Source organism: Pan troglodytes, chromosome 8 (genome assembly GCF_028858775.2).
Source record: "Pan troglodytes isolate AG18354 chromosome 8, NHGRI_mPanTro3-v2.0_pri, whole genome shotgun sequence".
Classification (NCBI taxonomy): domain Eukaryota; kingdom Metazoa; phylum Chordata; class Mammalia; order Primates; family Hominidae; genus Pan; species Pan troglodytes.
In genome coordinates, this window is record NC_072406.2 from 80,029,135 (window position 1) to 80,048,852 (window position 19,718).

At 39.9% G+C, this 19,718-nt stretch overlaps 1 protein-coding gene and 1 pseudogene across 7 annotated transcripts in view; one reads left to right on the forward strand and one right to left on the reverse strand.

Annotated features, from left to right (window-relative positions):
* The window catches only part of DNAJC12 (DnaJ heat shock protein family (Hsp40) member C12), a 53,501-nt gene that overhangs the window by 18,305 nt on the left and 15,478 nt on the right, over positions 1–19,718 (reverse strand). For 2 of the 7 annotated variants that reach the window (XM_054660132.2, XM_054660131.2), the window contains 3 exons: positions 16,227–16,340; positions 8,204–8,282; positions 1,097–1,190 (listed from right to left, as the gene is read on the reverse strand). In XM_054660132.2, the coding sequence (XP_054516107.1) occupies positions 1,097–1,190; positions 8,204–8,282; positions 16,227–16,340 (287 nt within the window). The remainder of the gene's footprint in view (positions 1–1,096; positions 1,191–8,203; positions 8,283–16,226; positions 16,341–19,718) is intronic. The other 5 variants (XM_016918385.4, XM_009458550.5, XM_009458549.5 and 2 more) reach the window with 3 other exon arrangements.
* On the forward strand, positions 19,077–19,407 carry LOC129136192 (mitochondrial import inner membrane translocase subunit TIM14-like; annotated as a pseudogene).

Below are 19,718 nucleotides of genomic sequence, written 5' to 3' on the forward strand. Positions count from 1 at the left end.
TTCTTCAAAAATATTAAGCAGAGTTGCCATATGACCCAACTATTATAATCCTAGGTATATATCCATGAGAAATGAAAACATATGTCCACACAAAAACCTGTATATGATAGCAGCATTATTCATAATAGTCAAAAGTGAAAATAACACAAATGTCCATCAACTGTGAATTGATAAACAAAATGTGGTATATCCACATAAAAGAATTATCATCCAGCCATAAAAAGGAATGAAATGTTGATATGTGCTACAACATGAATGAGTCTTGAAAATATGCTAAATGAGGCTGGGCATGGTGGCTTATGCCTGTAATCCCAGCACTTTGGGAGGCCAAGGTGGGCGGATCACCTGAGGTCAGGAGTTCAAGACCAGCCTGATCAACATAGAGAAACTCCATCTCTATTAAAAATTCAAAATTAGCTGGGCGTGGTGGTGCATGCCTGTAATCCCAGCTACTTGGGAGGCTGAGGCAGGAGAATCGCTTGAACCCAGGAGGTGGAGGTTTCGGTGAGCCGTGATCACACCATTGCGCTCCAGCCTGGGCAACAAGAACAATACTTCGTCTCAAAAAAAAAAAAAAAAAAAAAGAAAAGAAAAAAAAAGATGGGGCTATTGAAAGCTACAGGAAAACAAATGAACAAATAAAAGTATCTTGCCATAGCAGCTTGGTCCAGTGAGAGCAAATCTTCCTGTTGCTGACGACAATGTAAATGTCCCATTGTATAAATGATACGTCACTTTTTCCAACAGGAATAAAAAGCTTATTAAATTACCACCAAGGATGCACATGCCAGTTGCTACTTGTGTGGTGCTTGTAAAGATTTATGTATTTATCTGTGAGTCACCTTCTCTTTTCACATCATTGTTGGCTTCGCTTTCTAGAATTCCCAGAATGAAAGAAGCTGCTTAGAATTATTCTGATGTAAGTCCCTCAACAACAGTTGATAAGCAGAAAGAAAAAAGAAACCTTATCTTTCCTATAATGCAAACTTTCTCTTGTTCCATCCACTTCACCACATTTAACAAAAGTGAGTTTGGGTTTATATTTTTCCATTAATGTAGCAACTAATCAAATGAGCCACACAAGGTAAACACTTGCCAGTTCTGGGAAGAGAGATCTCATTTTGTAAGCTCATAGGAGCAAATGATGCTGGAAGTCTTGCGAGACATTCTGATTTAACTCCTGGGTCTACCTTCAAAATATAGAGGTTATTTTAAATTCATATTTCACAATAGAATTTGTATTACAACAGTCACATTTTAAATGTATGCCATTTACAATTACTTAAGAAATAATAATATGATGTCAAAATATGCTTTGAAAAAATCTGGAAGAAAATATACCAACGTTAATAGTGGTTCTCTATCAGGGAAAGATAAAAGCAAACTTTTTCTTCCAACGTTATTTATTAATTATGTTATTTTTATTATATGGGGAAAAACAGTAAAGACTGTAAAGTAAAAAAAAATTGAGACATTAAAAGATGTTAGTTAACAAAGGACAAATTGCTCCCCTTCTTCTAATATCCAAATGTCCTTGAAGTTTGCACATCAGTAACAAAAATACCATTCCACAGGTTCTTAGTCTGAAGTTTCTTTTCTTTTCTTTTTTTTTTTTTTTTTGAGACAGAGTCTCTCTCTATAGCCCAGGCTGGAGCACTGTGATACAACCTCAGCTCACTGCAACCACCGCCTCCTGGGTTCAAGTGATTTTCCTGCCTCAGCCTCCACAGTAGCTGTGATTACAGGCACCCGCCACCACACTCAGCTAATTTTTTGTACTTTTAGTAGAGACGAGGTTTCACCATGTTGGCTAGGCTTGTCTCAAACTCCTGACCTCATGTGATCTGCCCACCTCGGCCTCCCAAAGTGCTGGGATTATAGGTGTGAGCCATCACACCGGCCTTAAGTCTACTTTCTTCATGGCCATGGAGAAGTTAATAAAGTGCTAATCTGAAACAGTTACTGTCACCCACACAGAGCGCTGGCATGAGCACCAGCCAGGAGCTCTGGGGCTCAGTGACACTATTTTTATAGCAAAGTCAGTCCTGTCTGCAGCACCCACATCTGGAGAGGGGAAGGGATTTCTGGTGGCCTTAGATTTACTTTTTTTTTTTTTTCAGGGAATAAAAGAATGATCTAATTATTACTTATAAAAAGAGAAAACTATCCCATCACGTTAAATGTTTACCTTGGGCTGCTACATAAAACAAGGAAAGACAATCCACTGAATTAAAATTGCCAGCATCCATTAAGCACTTTCCACATGCAGGACTCCTCATTTAATCTTCACAGCAGATGCATGAAGTAATATACTACTAGTCTACCTGTTTTACCTACGAGAATGCTGAGGCTTGGAGAGATTGCCCAAGATCAACTAGACTGTAAGTGGAATGGGAGCAATCCAGACAAACAAGCCTGTGTTTATATCCACTACTCCATCATGCTACCACATCAGTAATTTCAATGGCAACAGTTGAGACTGTATTTAGTGGATGAAAAAGGTATAGATATGAGTTTAATTTATCCTACCCAAAGTTCCTCTACTGTCTAGCTTTTCACCTTAATTAGATACATTTCAAAATCTTTCCATTACATTCTGAATTTCTGTCAAGCTAAACTTCAGTATCCAAGTGAATTTTTAAAGATATTTTGAGGCTGGGTGCAGTAGCTCACTCCTGTAATCCCAGCACTTTGGGAGGCCGAGGCAGGTGGATCACTTGAGGTCAGGAGTTTGAGACCATCCTGGCCAACATGGTGAAACTCCGTTTCCACTAAAAATAAAAAAATCAGCTGGGCGTGGTGGCACACACTTATAGCTCCGGCTACTCAAGAGGCTGAGGCAAGAGAGTCACTTAAACCCAGGAGACAGAAGTTGCAGTGAGCTGAGATTGTGCCACTGCACTCCAGTTCGGGCGATAGAGCAAGACTCCATCTCCCCAAAAAAATAAAAAATAAAAAAATAGATTTTGAAATAGTCTGGCCAGGCACAGCAGCTTATTCCTGTAATCCCAGCACTTTGGGAGGCCAAGGAAGGCAGACTACTTGAGTCCAGGAGTTTGAGACCAGCCTGGGCAACATGGCAAAACCCCGTCTGTACTAAAAATACAAAAAAATTACTCAGGTGTGGTGGCGCACATGTGCGGTCCCAGCTACTTGGGAGGCTGAGGTGGGAGAACTGCTTGAGCCTGGGAGGTTGAGGCCGGCAGTGAACCAAGATCGCACCACTGCACTCCAGCCTGGGAGACAGAGCGAGATCCTGTCTCATATATATATTTGAAATATTTTCATCAGTAACCTTAATCATCCAAGTGTGTAAAGATCCACATAAACATTCAGAAAGTTGTATTAATGAAAACTGAGTAAACGGATGCTTAGATTAAAAAACAACCTCTACCCAAAGGTTGAATCATATATCAAATGCATGCCTGCCTAGAGAAGATATTGATGTCTGTGTACCTTTTCATTTTAAACAATATTTACACAGTCCAGTGTTTCTCTGAACAAGACGTCTTGAGGCAGCCCATACATGAAAACCCCCATCACCATGGCAACTAGAAATGGCAATAATTACACAGTGATTCATCATGTATCCTGAATAAAAATTGTTTGTCAGGGACAGAGAAACAACTCACAGTCATGCTTCACTGAAAAGAACCCAGTTAAAGAATAACCTGGGGTGGTGGTGGTTTTTAAGTGTTTATCAAATTTTTATAATTTTTTTTTTTTTTTTGAGACACAATTTCACTCTTGCTGCCCAGGCTGGAGTGCAGTGGCGCGATCTCGGCTCACTGCAACATCTGCTCCCGGGTTCATGCGATTCTCCTGTCTCAGCCTCCCAAGTAGCTGGGATTACAGGCATGTGCCACCACGCCCGGCTAATTTTGTATTTTTAGTAAAGACAGAGTTTCACCATGTTGGTCAGGCTGGTCTCAAGTTCCTGACCTCAGGTGAACCACCCACCTTGGCCTCCCAAAGTGCTGGGATTACAGGCATTAGCCACCGAGCCCGATCTAAATTTTTATAATTTTATGCTAGGACACCTATCTTAATATTAACTCCAGTTCAGACAGGTAGTTAATATGAATCCTAAAGAAATGTTTGGGCCAGGGGTCGGGAGCGGTGGCTCACGCCTGTAATCCCAGGACTCTGGGAGACCGAGGCGGGCGGATCACGAGGTCAGGAGATTGAGACCACCCTAGCTAACAAGGTGAAACCCCGTCTCTAGTAAAAATACAAAAAATTGGCCGGGCGCGGTGGCGGGTGCCTGTAGTCCCAGCTACTCGGGAGGCTGAGGCAGGAGAATGGCGTAAACCCGGGAGGCGGAGCTTGCAGTGAACCAAGAGATAGCGCCACTGTACTCCAGACTGGGCGACAGAGCGAGAAGCCGTCTCAAAAAAGAAAAAGAAATGTTCGGGCCAGGCTCGGTGGCACATGCCTGTAATCCCAGCCCTTTGGGAGGCCGAGGCAGGCGAATCACCTGAGGTCGGGAGATCAAGACCAGCCTGGCAAACATGGTGAAACCCCTTTTGCACCAAAAATACAAAAATTAGCCAGGTGGGATGGCGCACGCCTGTAATCCCAGCTTCTCGGGAGGCTGAGGCACGAGAATTGTTTGAACCTGGGAAGCAGAGGTTGCAGTGAGACGAGATCATGCCACGGCCCTCCAGCCTGGGCAACAAAGTGAGACTGTCACAAAAAGAAAGAAAGAAAGAAATGTTTATGCATTCACTTATTGAAGAAATTGTGCAGAATAGGTGTCCTCTTCAGTAAGTGCCATGCTAGGGGCATACGACTGTGAACAAGACAAGCAGGGTGTCTGCCTTACTGAGCTTCCAGAATGACTAATAAGCAAACATGCAATAAGGAGACAGTGTGACACACAGTCTACTGCCTGACATACAGGGTGCTCTTGTTAGGTGGGACACATGGGACTTCCCAACTGATGGTCAGCTGAGACCTGACACAGAAGCACAAATTGGCCAAGTAGTCAGGGATGTGTGTGAGCCATGGAGTGTTCCAGGCAGAAAGCATCAAGCATAGAGGGCTGGAGTGTAGAAAGAGCAGAGCACATGAATGAACTAATGTAGTTCTGAGTGGCTGAAACATGAAATTCTAGGCATGGTGAAGGAGAGCAAAAGGGGATGGAGAATTAAGGTACACAGCATGAAGGGATTTGTGCCTAAAGGCTCAACAATGACAAAGGATGAACTACTGCACAGTACAACACAGACATAATGCAAAGCGAAAGAAGCTACACACAAAAGAGTACATACTGTGTGATTCTATTTATATGAAATCCAAAACTGCAAAACTAGTCAATGGTGATAGAGATCAAAAAATGAGAGAGGGTGCTGACTTTGAACAGGAAGGGAAAAGGGATTTCTGGGGTGCTGAAGATGCTCCACATCTGTCTGGGCAGTGGTTGACCTGGATATACATATGCACAAATTTATCAAGCTCACACTTATTATTTGCTCATAGTACCTTAAACAAGTTAATAAAAAGGGAAAAAAATCAAATGAGCAGAAGCAATAGTTAAATATCTAACAAAAGATGACCTCACATATAGAAAAAATGATCTGTTTTTGCAAATCAAAGGAATCAATGATTTCTAGAGAAAATTAATAAAGAACCTTAAGAAAAGGGACAAGGAAAACATTTTCTTTTTTCCTTTTTTTTTTTTTTTTTTTTGAGATGGAGTTTCGCTCTTGTTGCCCAGGCTAGAGTGCAATGGCGCAAGCTCTGCTCACCACAACCTCCGCCTCCTAGGTTCAAGCAATTCTGCCTCAGCCTCCCAAGTAGCTGGGATTACAAGCATGGGCCACTAGGCCCGGCTCACTTTGTATTTTTAGTAGAGACACAGTTTCTCCATGTTGGTCAGGCTGGTCTCGAACTCCCGACCTCAGGTGATCCACCCACCTCGGCCTCCCAAAGTGCTGGAATTACAGGTGTGAGCCACTGCACCCGGCCAAGGAAAACATTTTCTAAATAAAGAAGAGTTTGGATTTGTGCAATATGGAATTATAGATAGGTCTTAGTATGATATTATCCTTATAGAAAAAGCACTTATACACACATGCTATACGCATATAGTAAACATAACCATCAAATTTAATATATAAGGCCAGGCACAGTGACTAACACCTGTAATCCCAGCACTTTGGGAGGCCAAGGCGGGCGGATCACCTGAGGACGGGAGTTTGAGACCAGCCTGACCAACATGGAGAAAACCCTGTCTCTACTAAAAATACAAAATTAACTGGGCATGGTGGCACATGCCTATAATCCCAGCTACTCGGGAGGCTGAGGCAGGAGAATCGCTTGAACCCAGGAGGCAGAGGTTGCAGTGAGCCAATATCGTGCCATTGCACTCCAGCCTGGGCAATAAGAGCAAAACTCCGTCTCAAAAAAAAACATTAAGATGTAATATTATCTACCCTGAGGATAAAATCAGAGTAGGAAAACACAAGAGATTTCAATTGCACTGGTAAAGTTTTAAGCTGGGCAGAACATACGTGGGCATCTGTTAGAGTATTTTTTATTCCTTTTTGTACATATTATTTTTTTCCATAATTAAAAAGAAAAATCTGCAATGAGAAGCACTTAAAGAATGCTGTAGCAATCCAAGCATGAAATGATGGGGGCTTACCTACAGCAATGGCACCCAGCATGAAGCGAGGAGGACACAGTAGAGAGAGATGGGAAAGGTAAATCAACAGTGTTTGGCAATTTCCCAGATATGGACATGAGGGAGAGGAAGGAGACAAGGCTTCCATGACACCAACTGAATGGATGGTGGTGTCCTTCATAGAGATGGGAGAACACAGAAAAATAAGCGAGATTTCAGAGGAGGTGATAGGAAAATAATGAGTCTAATTTTTGACAGGGTGACTTTGAAATGTTTCCAAATGGAAATTTCCCAGAAGCAGTCAAAACCACAGTCTTAAGATGGGGAGTGAGAACTAGGTTAAGGATAGATTTGGGAGCCATCAAAAGAGCTGGTGATTTAAGCTACAGACCTGGACAAGGCTTCAAGAGAAAATGGGGAGTGGGCTCAGAAGAGAGCTTAGGAGGGAACCTTGGGGCAACAGAAGAGTCACAAAGGAGACTGAGAGAAAGCAGCCCAAAGAGGCTGGAGGAGAACCATGAGTGCATAGTATCCTGACAGCTAAAAGAAAAAAACTTTGTTTCAAGGAGGAAGATATGGTCAACAGGGCCAAATTTTGATGCAAGTTCAGGGGAGATAAGTACCAAAAGGTAACCACTAGATTTGATACTCAGGCAGTCCTTGGTCTATTTCTGAGAAACTAGGGAAGTCAGAGTGGAACAAATGGAAAAATAGTGAGAAAGGAAATAGAGACATCAACTGTGGACTTCCTTTTCGGGAAGTCTGGGTCTGAAGAGAAGAAGAGAGGCAGGAAAGTAGAGAAGAGAGACAGGTTGCAGAGGGATTATTGGTTTGTTCATATTTTTCCCAAGCTTGGATAGGTATAAGCATGCTTAAGTGATAGTGAAGGAAAGAAACAAAAGTATGAATATATGGATATATTCAGGTCCCCAGTAATGAAGAAATCACAACAAGTTTCTCATGAAGACAACTGCCTAGCCGGGCACACGCCTATAATCCCAGCACTGGGAGGCCAAGGTGGGGGATCACTTGGAGGTCAGGAGTTCGAAACCGGCCTGCCCAACATAGTGAAACCCTGCCTACTAAAAAAATACAAAAAAAAAAAAATTAGCTGGGCATGGTGGTGCACGCCTGTAGTCCCAGCTACTCGGGAGGCTGAGGCAGGAGAATCACTTGAGCCCAGGAGCCAGAGGTTGCAGTGAGACATGATCGCACCACTGCACTCCAGCCTGGGCGACAGAGACTCTGTCTCAAAAAAAAAAAAGACAACCACCTGGTTACAAATATACTTAAGTTATGTTAACACTCAATAGCTGGTGAAATAAAGCATGAACTAGAAGAATTTTAAACCACAAAGCAACACAGTACAGCAGAAAGAAAAATAGATCTTAAACGACGACTATTAGAAAAGATCCTGCACAGCCCTCTCCCTTTCTATCATCCAATAGTGCAAAGAAAGAATACGGTTGGGCATAATAGACAAGAGAAAATTGAGAAAATTAAGTTACTATTCACTGGCTTTTGGTTCTATATACTACTCATTTTCTTGAGAAGTAGCCTTTATTAAGTTCTTACCAGCTTTGGGGTTTTCAGGATGCTTGTCTGGGTGACATTCCAGAGCTCTGACTTTAAATTCTGCCAGGATTTGTTCAACCTGAAACAAAAATCAGTGTTTAAAATAAAGAGTCATGCCAGGCGCAGTGACTCACGCCTATAATCTCAACATTTTGGGAGGCTGAGGCAAGCGGATCACCAGGAATAAGACCAGCCTGGACAACAAAGCAAGACCCAGTCTCTACAAAATATAAAATAATTAGCTGGGCATGGTGACACATGTCAGCAGTCCCAGTTACTTGGAAGGCTGAGGCAGTAGGACCCCTTAAGCCCAGGAGTTCAAGGCTGTAGTAAGCTATGATGGCACCACTGCACTCCTGCCTGGGTAACACAGCAAGACCCTATCTCAAAAAAAAAAGGTCAAACTTAAATGGCATGAAGGAAGAAGTTGGGGCATCAATCCCCGACCCAAAACAGCCATGATCAACCCAACTTTTTTTGATCCTTATATTTCTATTTTGACTTTTTCCTCTAAGAAATAATTTCCTCAATAATAAAATTCAGAAAGCATCCAATAAACGCTCCTATTGAAATAGTCGTTGTGATGACAATTTAACTACTTAATTTAAATGATGGCCCAAGATACCTATGAGCTCAAAATATTTAAATATCCAGTCCAGACGTGGTGGCTCACGCCTGTAATCCTAGCACTTTGGGAGGCTGAGGTGGGCAGATCACAAGGTTAGGAGTTCGAGGCCAGCCTAGCCAACACGGTGAAACCCCGTCTCTACTAAAAATACAAAAATTAGCCAGACATGGTGGCAGGCACCTGTAATCCCAGCTACTCAGGAGGCTGAGGCAGGAGAATCGCTTGAACCTGGGAGGCAGAGGTTGCAGTGAGCCAAGATCACACCACTGCACTCCAGCCTGGGTGACAGAGCAAGAGTCTGTCTTAAAAAAAAAAAAAAAAAAAAAAAATTTAAATACCCAAAATGATCAGGTAGGTTTCTCCTAGTAATATATAAAATATCCAAATTCTTCAAAGATGCTTAGCCACCATTACTCAAGGATAACTGTCTCTGAATTATAAGTTATAATTTATAAATTATCTATTATAAAGCTCCTTCTTCCTGTCTTTTGGTCTTTTTCTTTTATATTAAGAATTTCAAAATTAAATGAAAAAGAACATAATTCAAACCTGATAATTTTGTTACCAATTAGGAGCTTCATTAGAGATTTTGACTGGGAAAACAGAAACTCCAGCCCAAACTAAAATGAGATGTGAGAGGCATCAATGATTTGATTTGATTTCTCTTACCCATCTAATTCCTATTATCATGAATTATTAAGACTTGGCTTTATTAATTGTAATTGCAATGACAGCAGCAGGAAACAATAGTGGTTATGTGGCTCTAGAATCTGACTGCTTGGTTTTATTTTATTTTATTTATTTATTTATTTATTTTTATTTTTGAGACAGAGTCTCACTCTGTCACCCAGTCTGGAGTGCAGTGGCGTGATCTCGGCTCACTGCAACCTCCACCTCCTGGCTTCAAGTGATTCTCCTGCCTCAGCCTCCCAAGTAGCTGGGATTACAGGTGCCCACCACCACGCCTGGCTAATTTTTGTATTTTTAGTAGAGATGGGGGTTTCACCATGTTGGCCAGGCTGGTCTCGAACTCCTAACCTCAGGTGATCCACCCGCCTCAGCCTCCCAAAGTGCTGGAATTATAGGCGTGAGCCACCGTACCTGGGCAGACGGCTTGGTTTGAAATCCCACTTCTGCCACAAGGCTTTAGGCAAATTACATAACATCCATGTGTCTAGGTTTACTCATCTTTACATCAGATGAATAATATAAGTAGCGCACTTAACACAAAACCTGATCATAATAAGAACTCAATAATAGTGGCTATTATTAAATATAAGTGGTTAAGTAACCTATCCAAAGTCATTCAGCTAGTTACTAAAAAGAGCTGAGTTTTTTGTTAAGTTAGCAGTCAAACTTTGTTTTTCTTTTTCTTTTCTTTCAGAGACAGTCTTGCTGTGTTGCCCAGGCTGAAGTGCAGTGGCTAGCCACAGGCACGATCCCACTACTGATCAACACAGGTGTTTTGACCTGCTCCATTTCCAACCTGGGCAGGTTCACCCCTCCTTAGGCAACCTGGTGGTCTCCCACTCCCGGGAGGTCACCATATTGATGCTGAACTTAGTGTGGACACCCCGTCGGCACAGCACTACAGCCCAGAACCCTTGGGCTCAAGCAATCCCCTTGCTTCAGCCTCCCAAGGAGCTGAGATTACAGACATGTGTCACCATGCCCTATGGCCAAATTCATCAGGCTTAGGAAATTCTCATGGGGTTCCATATTTACTAACCACTAATTAATGAAAATAAATTAGCTCCTGTTTGATAAATTAAATCTCAAGCAACTCAGCTGAATTCTGTCATAAGATTCATGGTAGAAACATATTTTTATCAGTTCCGTGTCATCCTTAGTCAACTCTCATAAGGAATGTCTTCACTTTTACAATCAAAGTCAGACTGTATTAGATACGCATATGTATAAAACCCAGACTAATAACTCTATTATTTTCTTTGTTAAACTTCTGAGAACACCTTCGAATAATAGGAAAAGATGACTTCCTGTTAGGAACTGTAATTAACTATGTGTTTCCTCTTCCTGGCTGCTGTCTTTAACCATCAGTCACCATAACCTACTTATATAACAAATAAAACTGAGAACTAGACTTGTTTTTAAATTTTAAAGTATTAAATATTCTATACAGTGTAGTAGTAAGCATTTTTAAATTAGTAAGTCATTTATAAATACAAACTCTCTTTGAAAAACGTTCTATCACTACAGAAAAAAAGTAAAAAAGTAAAAATCCTTTTATTCCTCATCCAAGGAATATACCCAAGAGAACAGGTTATATCCTTGAAGACATATCTTTTTTTTTTCTTTTTTTTTTGAGTCAGCTTCTTGCTCTGTCACCCAGGCTGGAGTGCAGTGGTGCCATCTCGGTTCACTGCAACCTGCACCTCCTGGGCTCAAGCAATCCTCCCATGTCAGCCTCCCAAAAAGCTAGGACTACAGACACAGGCAACCACACCCAGCTAATTTTGTATGTTTTATAGAGATGGGGTTTTGCCATCTTGTCCAGGCTGGTCTTGAACTCCTGGGCCCAAGCAATCCGCCTGCCTTGGCCTCCCAAAGTGCTGAGCTTACGGGCATGAGTCACCATGCCTGGCCTAAAGATGCACTTTTAATGCATATATATATATGCATATATATATATATATATAAGATGCTTATATATATGCATATATATCATATATCTCACATATATAATATCATTATATATAAGATATCTAATAATATATAATATATATCATATATAAGATATATAATGATATATAATATATCATTAGATATATCTAATGATATATATAATATATATCATTATATATAAGATATCTAATGATATATATTATATATATCATTATATATAAGATATCTAATGATATATATTATATATATCATTATATATAAGATATCTAATGATATATATGATATATATCATTATATATAAGATATCTAATGATATATATGATATATATCATTATATATAAGATATCTAATGATATATATCATATATATCATTATATATAAGATATCTAATGATATATATCATATATATCATTATATATAAGATATCTAATGATATATATAATATATATCATTATATATAAGATATCTAATGATATATATGATATATATCATTATATATAAGATATCTAATGATATATATAATATATATCATTATATATAAGATAGCTAATGATATATATTATATATATCATTATATATCTGATATATGATATATATTATATATCAGATATATTATATATCATTATATATCAGATATATATAAGATAAGATATATAATGATATATATTATATATATCATTAGATATAAGATATATAATGATATATAATATATATCATTAGATATAAGATATATAATGACATATATATCATTATATATGATATCTAATGATATATATTATATGTCATTAGATATAAGATATATAATATATATATCATGATATATATAATATATATCATGATTTATATATATCATGATATATATTATATATATATCTCTTAGGGCTTTTAAATAGATAAAATTATACCTATATATCAAAGGTAGAAAGTTTTGGGGTTTTATCGTTGCTGTTGTTTTATTTTTAATTCCTATCCCACTAGAAAACATTCTGGGCTGGGTGCGGTGGCTCACGCCTGTAATCCCTGCACTTTGGGAGGCTGAGGTGGGTGGATCACTTGAGGTCAGGAGTTCGAGACCAGCCTGGCCAACATGGTGAAACCCTGTCTCTACTAAAAATACAAAAATTAGGTGGGCATGGTGGCACGAGCCTGTAATCCCAGTTACTCAGGAGGCTGAGGCAGGAGAATCCCTTGAGCCCAGGAGGTGGAGGTTGCAGTGAGCCAAGATTTTGACACTGCATTCTAGCCTGGGTGGCAGAGCAGGGCTCTGTCTCAAAAAAAAAAAAAAATCTGGGCTGAGCACAGTGGCTCACGCCTGTAATCCCAGCACTTTGGGAGGCCAAGGTAGGTGGATTATCTGAGGTCAGGAGTTAAGAGACCAACCTGACCAACATGGTGAAACCCCGTCTCTACTAAAATACAAAAATTACCCAGGTGTGGTGATGGGCGCCTGTAATCTCAGATACTCAGGAGTCTGAGGCTGGAGAATGCTTGAACCCAGGAGGCAGAGGTTGCAGTGAGCTGAGATCACGCCATTGCACTCCAGCCTAGACAACAAGAGTGAAACTCCATCTCAAAAAAAAAAAAATGTACTGGTATTTAGTACATGGAAGCAAATGTGTCAAAATGGTTGATTCTCAGTTTGTTTACATGCGTGACTGTTATTTTCTTCTTTATATTTTCTAGGTTTTACCAATTTCACATTTTAAAAATTAAGAAAGTCTGTATCTTTCTTTCGTTATTTTTCATAGCTTTACTATCATGAAGTTTATTACAAAGCTTCCATAGAGCTGGCTCTATGTAAACTGGTAAAGTGGGTTAGTTTATCTTGAACACATTGTATTTATCTTCTGGCCTCCCTACTCCATGTGACCACTGCCAAGTGCAGTCCATTGGAGGGGACACCCCCGATGTCAAGGTCCACTAAATCCTGCCTTCCAGACCCAAGTCCAGTAGGCTGCAAAACTGCCTACCCTGTTGTCCTGTAAACATACAAAAAATGTTCAACTCTACTCATAATCAAATAAATCAAAATATCCAAAGGATTGTAACGACCAGTGTTACTGAGAGTGCGAAGAAATTAACATTCATGCTCTGCTGGCGAGGATGTAAATAGGTATAGACTTTCTTGAAAAAAATTGAGACATATATGTTTGTATGTGTGTGTATATATATGTGTGTGTATCTATCTCTCTCTATATAGATATATGTGTGTATCTATCTCTCTATATGTAGATCAGCTCCATGTCATCCTTAGTCAATTCTCATAAGGAATGTCTTCACTTTTACAATCAAAGTCAGGCTGTATTAGGCATATGTATAAAACCCAGACTAATAACTATTATTTTCTTTGTTAAACTTCTGAGAACACCTTCGAATAATAGGAAAAGATGACTTCCTGTTAGGAACTGTAATTAACTATGTGTTTCCTCTTCCTGGGTGCTGTCTTTAACCATCAGTCACCATAACCTGCTTATATAACAAATAAAACTGAGATCTAGACTTGTTTTTAAATTTTAAAGTGTTAAATATTCTATTTTCTCTCTCTCTCTCTCTCTCTCTCTATACACACATATATATGAAGAGCCTTTAATTTATTTCCTAGCCTTTGATTCAACAATTCCAATTCTAGGAATTTGTCTAAGGAGATAATCAGAGGTAAGAAAAGAATAGCTGTAAGAAGGTCCAAGAATAAAATATAAATTTTAAACAAAAACCTATGATAGAGCAAGAGCACCATCAACTCAGACAGACACCGCCACTTTAAATTCCAGTTCCCTTTCTAGTCTCATGCATTTCAAGGAAATCACTTCTCTTCGAACTACAAGCAGCCAGAAAGAGCAGACAGTAAAACACAAATAAGACAGCTCGGGCGCAGAGGGAGATGGGGGGAAAGTCTCTGGAGCAACTGCCAAACTTCACCCTCACAAAATGGGCCCCAGTAAAACAGTGAGCCTTACTTAATAAGCACATTCCTTTCCCTTCAGGTGTAACAAGATAGGGAAGCAAAAAGCAGACTCGGGCGGGGTATGCCTACAGCTGCAGAAAGATGGATGGGAACAGACACACAACTCTCCCTCCCAGAAAAGCACAACAAAGAGACAGAGAAGCAGTCCAAGCCTCTGATAAACTCTCCCACCCTGAAGCCTTAGAAACTCTTAGTCTGTAGGAGAGTGTGTCTCTAACCTAACTCAGCCAGCCGCCCCTCTCAGGTTTATTCAAAATAAACCTGTCAGGCCGGGTGCGGTGGCTCACGCTTGTAATCCCAGCACTTGGGGAGGCCGAGGCGGGTGGATCACGAGGTCAAGAGATCGAGACCATCCTGGCTAAAACAGTGAAACCCTGTCTCTACTAAAAATACAAAAAAATTAGCCGGGCGTGGTGGCGGCCGCCTGTAGTCCCAGCTACTCCGGAGGCTGAGGAAGGAGAATGGCGTGAATCTGGGAGGCGGAGCTTGCAGTGAGCCGAGATTGCGCCACTGTACTCCAGCCTGGGCGACAGAGTGAGACTCCGTCTCAAAAAAATAAAAAATAAAAATAAATAAACAAATCTGTCCCTGTTGACTGTCGAGCCGCCCTTTGTGTTTCTCTCCTCTTTCTTTAATTCTTACAACCTATATGTCCAATAATAGGATGTTTGTTACAGTTGATTGTAATGTAACTGTAGGTTAGAATACTTTAGTCATTTAAAAAATTATCTTGTCATAAAAGATTTTTAACAACCTGAGAAAATTTAAATATTTCTATGAGAAAAGGCAAGATATGTGCAATATATTATGTTATACTGCATATAATAATATGTAAGTATTATGTGCAATTTAAATCCATGTCTTATCTCAAAAGGGATTATGTAACTATATATGTATATAATAATGATAATTATTATCATTTTAAATTTATTGACCTGGGTGCAGTGGCTCACACCTGTAATCCCAGCACTTTGGGATGCTGAGGCGGGCAGATCACCTGAGGTCAGGAGTTCAAGAACAGCCTGGCCAATTGCCAAATGGCAAAACCCTGTCTCTACTAAAATTAAAAAATTAGCCTGGCATGGCCTGTAGTCCCAGCTACTTGGGAGGCTGAGACACAAGAATCGCTTGAGCCTGGGAGGCGGAGGTTGCAGTGAGCTGAGATCGCGCCACTGCACTCCAGCCTGAGTGACAGAGCAAGACTCCGTCTCAAAAAATAAATAAATAGGCCGGGCGCTGTGGCTCACTCCTGTAATCCCAGCACTTTGGGAGGCTGAGGCGGGCGGATCACGAGGTCAGGAGATTGAGACCATCCTGACTAACACAGTGAAACCCCGTCTCTACTAAAAATATAAAAAATTAGCTGGGCATGGTGGCAGGCGCCTGTAGTCACAGCTATTCAGGAGGCTGAGGCAGAAGAACAGCGTGAACCCGGGAGGCGGAGCTTGCAGTGAGCTGAGATCCCGCCACTGCACTCCAGCCTGGGCGACAGAGCAAGACTCCGTCTCAAAAAAATATATAAATAAATAAATAAATAAATAAATTTTTTGATACTTAATATGTGCCAGGCACTTTTCTAAGCACTTTACATAGAGTGTTTCATTTAATTCCCACAACTGTATTAGGTTAATACTATCATTATTCTCATTTTGCAGATTAGGAAATCAAGACATAGAAAAATTAAGGAATTCTCCCAAGGTCACACAGCTAATAAGTAGCACATCTAGGAACTGAACCCATGCAGTCTGACTCCAAATACATACAAAAATACACTTATAAATACATACACATAGGCCAGGTGTGGTGGCTCACGCCCCAGCACTTTGGGAGGCCAAGGTGGGCGGATCACGAGGTCAGGAATTGGAGACCAGGCTGACCAACATGGTGAAACCTCATCTCTACTAAAGATACAAAAAATTAGCCGGGTGTGGTAGCACGTGCCTGTAGTCCCAGCTACTTGGGAGGCTGAGACACAAGAATTGCTTGAGCCTGGGAGGCAGAGGTTGCAGTGAGCTGAGATCGCACCATTGCACTCCAGCCTGGGCCACAGGGTGAGAATCTGTCTCAAAAATACATACATACGTACATACATATACACATATGCATTTACTTATTTATATACATATACAGATATAGCATATATGCACAGATAATTAACATGTATAAGTCATACTCCAAAATGTTAAATATGTAGGTTAACATTTTTATTTGTGCTTTCTTTGTATTCCACATTTCCTTATTGAACATATATTAATTTTAGAACTTAAATTTTAAAACTTAGAAACTTATCTTTTCCATATTCTGCTAGCAAAATATTTTTGTCTAAGCAAGGAAATACTCCAGTGTGCCATGGAGACTAATCCAATTCCCACTTGGATGAATCTTCTCCAAGATTTCCTAGCCATACAAATGCCCTGTCTCTCCCACAGTGCATTAAAATTATGGCCATCTAGTAAGGCCATTTCAAGCCCCATCTCTTTCTGAAGTCTATTCAGATATTCTTTCTTTAATTTCTGCTGCACTTATAGACAGTACAGAGCACAATACTTAATTGTTCTCAAATTGTTTCCTGTGTATTAGCTTTGGCTCCTCAATTGGATACCAGGTTCTTTATACACTAGCATCATGTCTCACCTTTTTGTTTTGTTTTGTTTTGTTCCCCACCCTATGTCACTTCTAGTACTGGCCCAACAGGAAATGTTCAATAAATACTTGATCATAGACTGACAGATGTTCTTCAAGTAACATAACTATAGTGTAATAGGAGCTTTCTGAAAATTATGGCTAATTCATTAAGAGTGAATTGATTCCAGTGATGGAAATTCATATGATGCAAAATGTGCTGCAGAAAAGAGAAGATTTGGCTGGGTGCAGTGGCTTACGCCTGTAATCCCAACACTTTGAGAGGCCGAGGTGGGCAGATCACCTGAGGTCAGGAGTCTGAGACTGGCCTGACCAACATGGTGAAACCCCATCTCTACTAAATACAAAAAATTAGCTGGGTGTGGTGGCGCATGCCTGTAATCCCAGCTACTCGGGGGGCTGAGGCAGGAGAATTGCTTGAACCCGGGAGGCGAAGGTTGCAGTGAGCCCAGATTGTGTCATTGCACTCCAGCCTGGGCAACAAGAGTGAAACTCCATCTCAAAAAAAAAAAAAAGAAAGAAAAGAAGATTCATTTTAATACTGATTTAATTGATATATATTATTTTAATTCACTCGGTTTAAAACTAGATTTTTCCCACAAAATTCCAGATATTAGCAATATCCCTGAAATAAATGAGAGATCCTCCTACATTATTCTAATCAAATGATAATTAATTAAGACATGAGGCATAGAAACAATTTGAGACACAAAATAAATAATGGTAATATTTGGGTTATAACACTTAAAATACAATAACTATTAATTGATAGTGATAAAACTAAGCCAAATAAACAAATAAATGTGGGAGAAGGGATAGTTTTTCCTTACTGAAGAATTTCCTTACTGTAGAATACTAATAAATGTAAAATTAATGAGAAAAAGAAAGTCACCATTAGGCAAACACCATAGTAGTAACTGTTACAGGCAAGATCCACTGAAGGATGCTAAACTTAGTGAGTAAAAGTTTGAGAAGAAACAGGACAGTCTCAAAGTACCTTCCCCAAGATATTTGTTAATTACAAAAGGAAAAATAACCCTACCTTGGAAAAACCTAGCAGAAGACACCTGACAGACATCACCTTAATGAAGTGCTCAAGGTCAATAAAGCACATCCATATCATGCACCCCCACATGAGATACTAAGAAAGGCACAACATCACTTCTGAGGAGTTCTTTCCAAAAATGCATAACCTCGATCTAATCATGAGAAAATATCAAAGTCAAATTGAGGGACATTCTACAAAATACTGACAGTAGTCTTCAAACTGTCCAGGTCATGAAAGACAAAGAAGGTAGAAGAAAGCATCAGATTGGAGGTCATTAAGGGTTAAGCGTAATAAGGGATCCTGGCTTGGATCCTAGAACAGAAAAAGGGCATTAGTAGGAAAACTGAGGAAATTAGATAAGACTTATAATTTAGATCAGGGATTGATTGACTCTGGCCTGCTGCTGCCTGTTTTTTAATTAAAGTTTTATTGGAAGACAGCCAAGATCATTCACTTACATATTGTCTATGGCTGTTTTCTCCAATGGCAGAGCTGAGTAGTTAGGACAGAGACTGTAAGGCCTGCAAAGCCTAAAATATTTGCTATGCCAGGATCAGCATTAGGTGAGGCAAGCAGGACACCTAGGTCTAAGGAAATATCCTCTCTCTCTCCTTCTCCCTCTCTCTTTCTCTCTCTCTCTCTCTGTCTCTCTCAAATTTCTGTACATGCGCAACCCTAAATGTTAGTGCCTCCTTAAATTTTGCATCCTACACACCCTACTTGCCTCATTCTAGTCCTGACTCTGTCTATCTAGTCCTTTACAAAAAAATGTTTGCTGGACCATGGTAGGGTTAACTATAGCAATGTTAATTTTCTGATTTTTTGGTGGTTTGTGCTTGCGATCGGTGGCTGCGTCACTCTGGTAAAGGTGTGCAGTTTAGGGCCATGATCTCTGGGCTGGGATGATCCAGGCTCTCGGTAGAGGCAAGGGAGCCCAGCTATAGCCATGGCCAGTACAATGGTAGCAGTTGGACTGACCATTGCTGCTGCAGGATTTGCAGGCCATTATGTTTTGCAAGCCATGGAGCACATGGAGCCTCAAGTAAAGCAAGTTTTTCAAAGTCTATCAAAATCTGCCTTCAGTGGTGGCTATTACTGAGGTGAGTTTGAACCCAAAATGACAAAACAAGAAGCAGCATTAATGCTAGGGGTAAGCCCTACTGCCAAAAAAGGGAAAATAAGAGATGCTCATTGATAAATTATACTCTTAAATCATAACAGCCAAAATCAGTGAAGCTAGAAATTTACTAGAAGGTCAAGCTAAAAAATGAAGTAAATGTATGATGAATTTTAAGTTCATTTTAGTTTATGTATATGAGTACCAAGCTTTTATAATAAAATGCCTCGGAGCTATAATTTTTTTTAATTTCTGATTTTGATCATTATACTTTCATTAGGTATGATGTTAACATAAAGGGAAGCTGGGTTAAGGGTATATAGGAACTCTGTTGTACTATTTTTACAACTTTTCTGTAAGTCAAAAATTATTGCAAAATAAAACATCTTAAAAATAATGCAAACTCAAGGATAGGATAAGTGTACTAAGTTCCAAGTGCACAGTAACACTGTGGGGGCCAAAACAACAGCC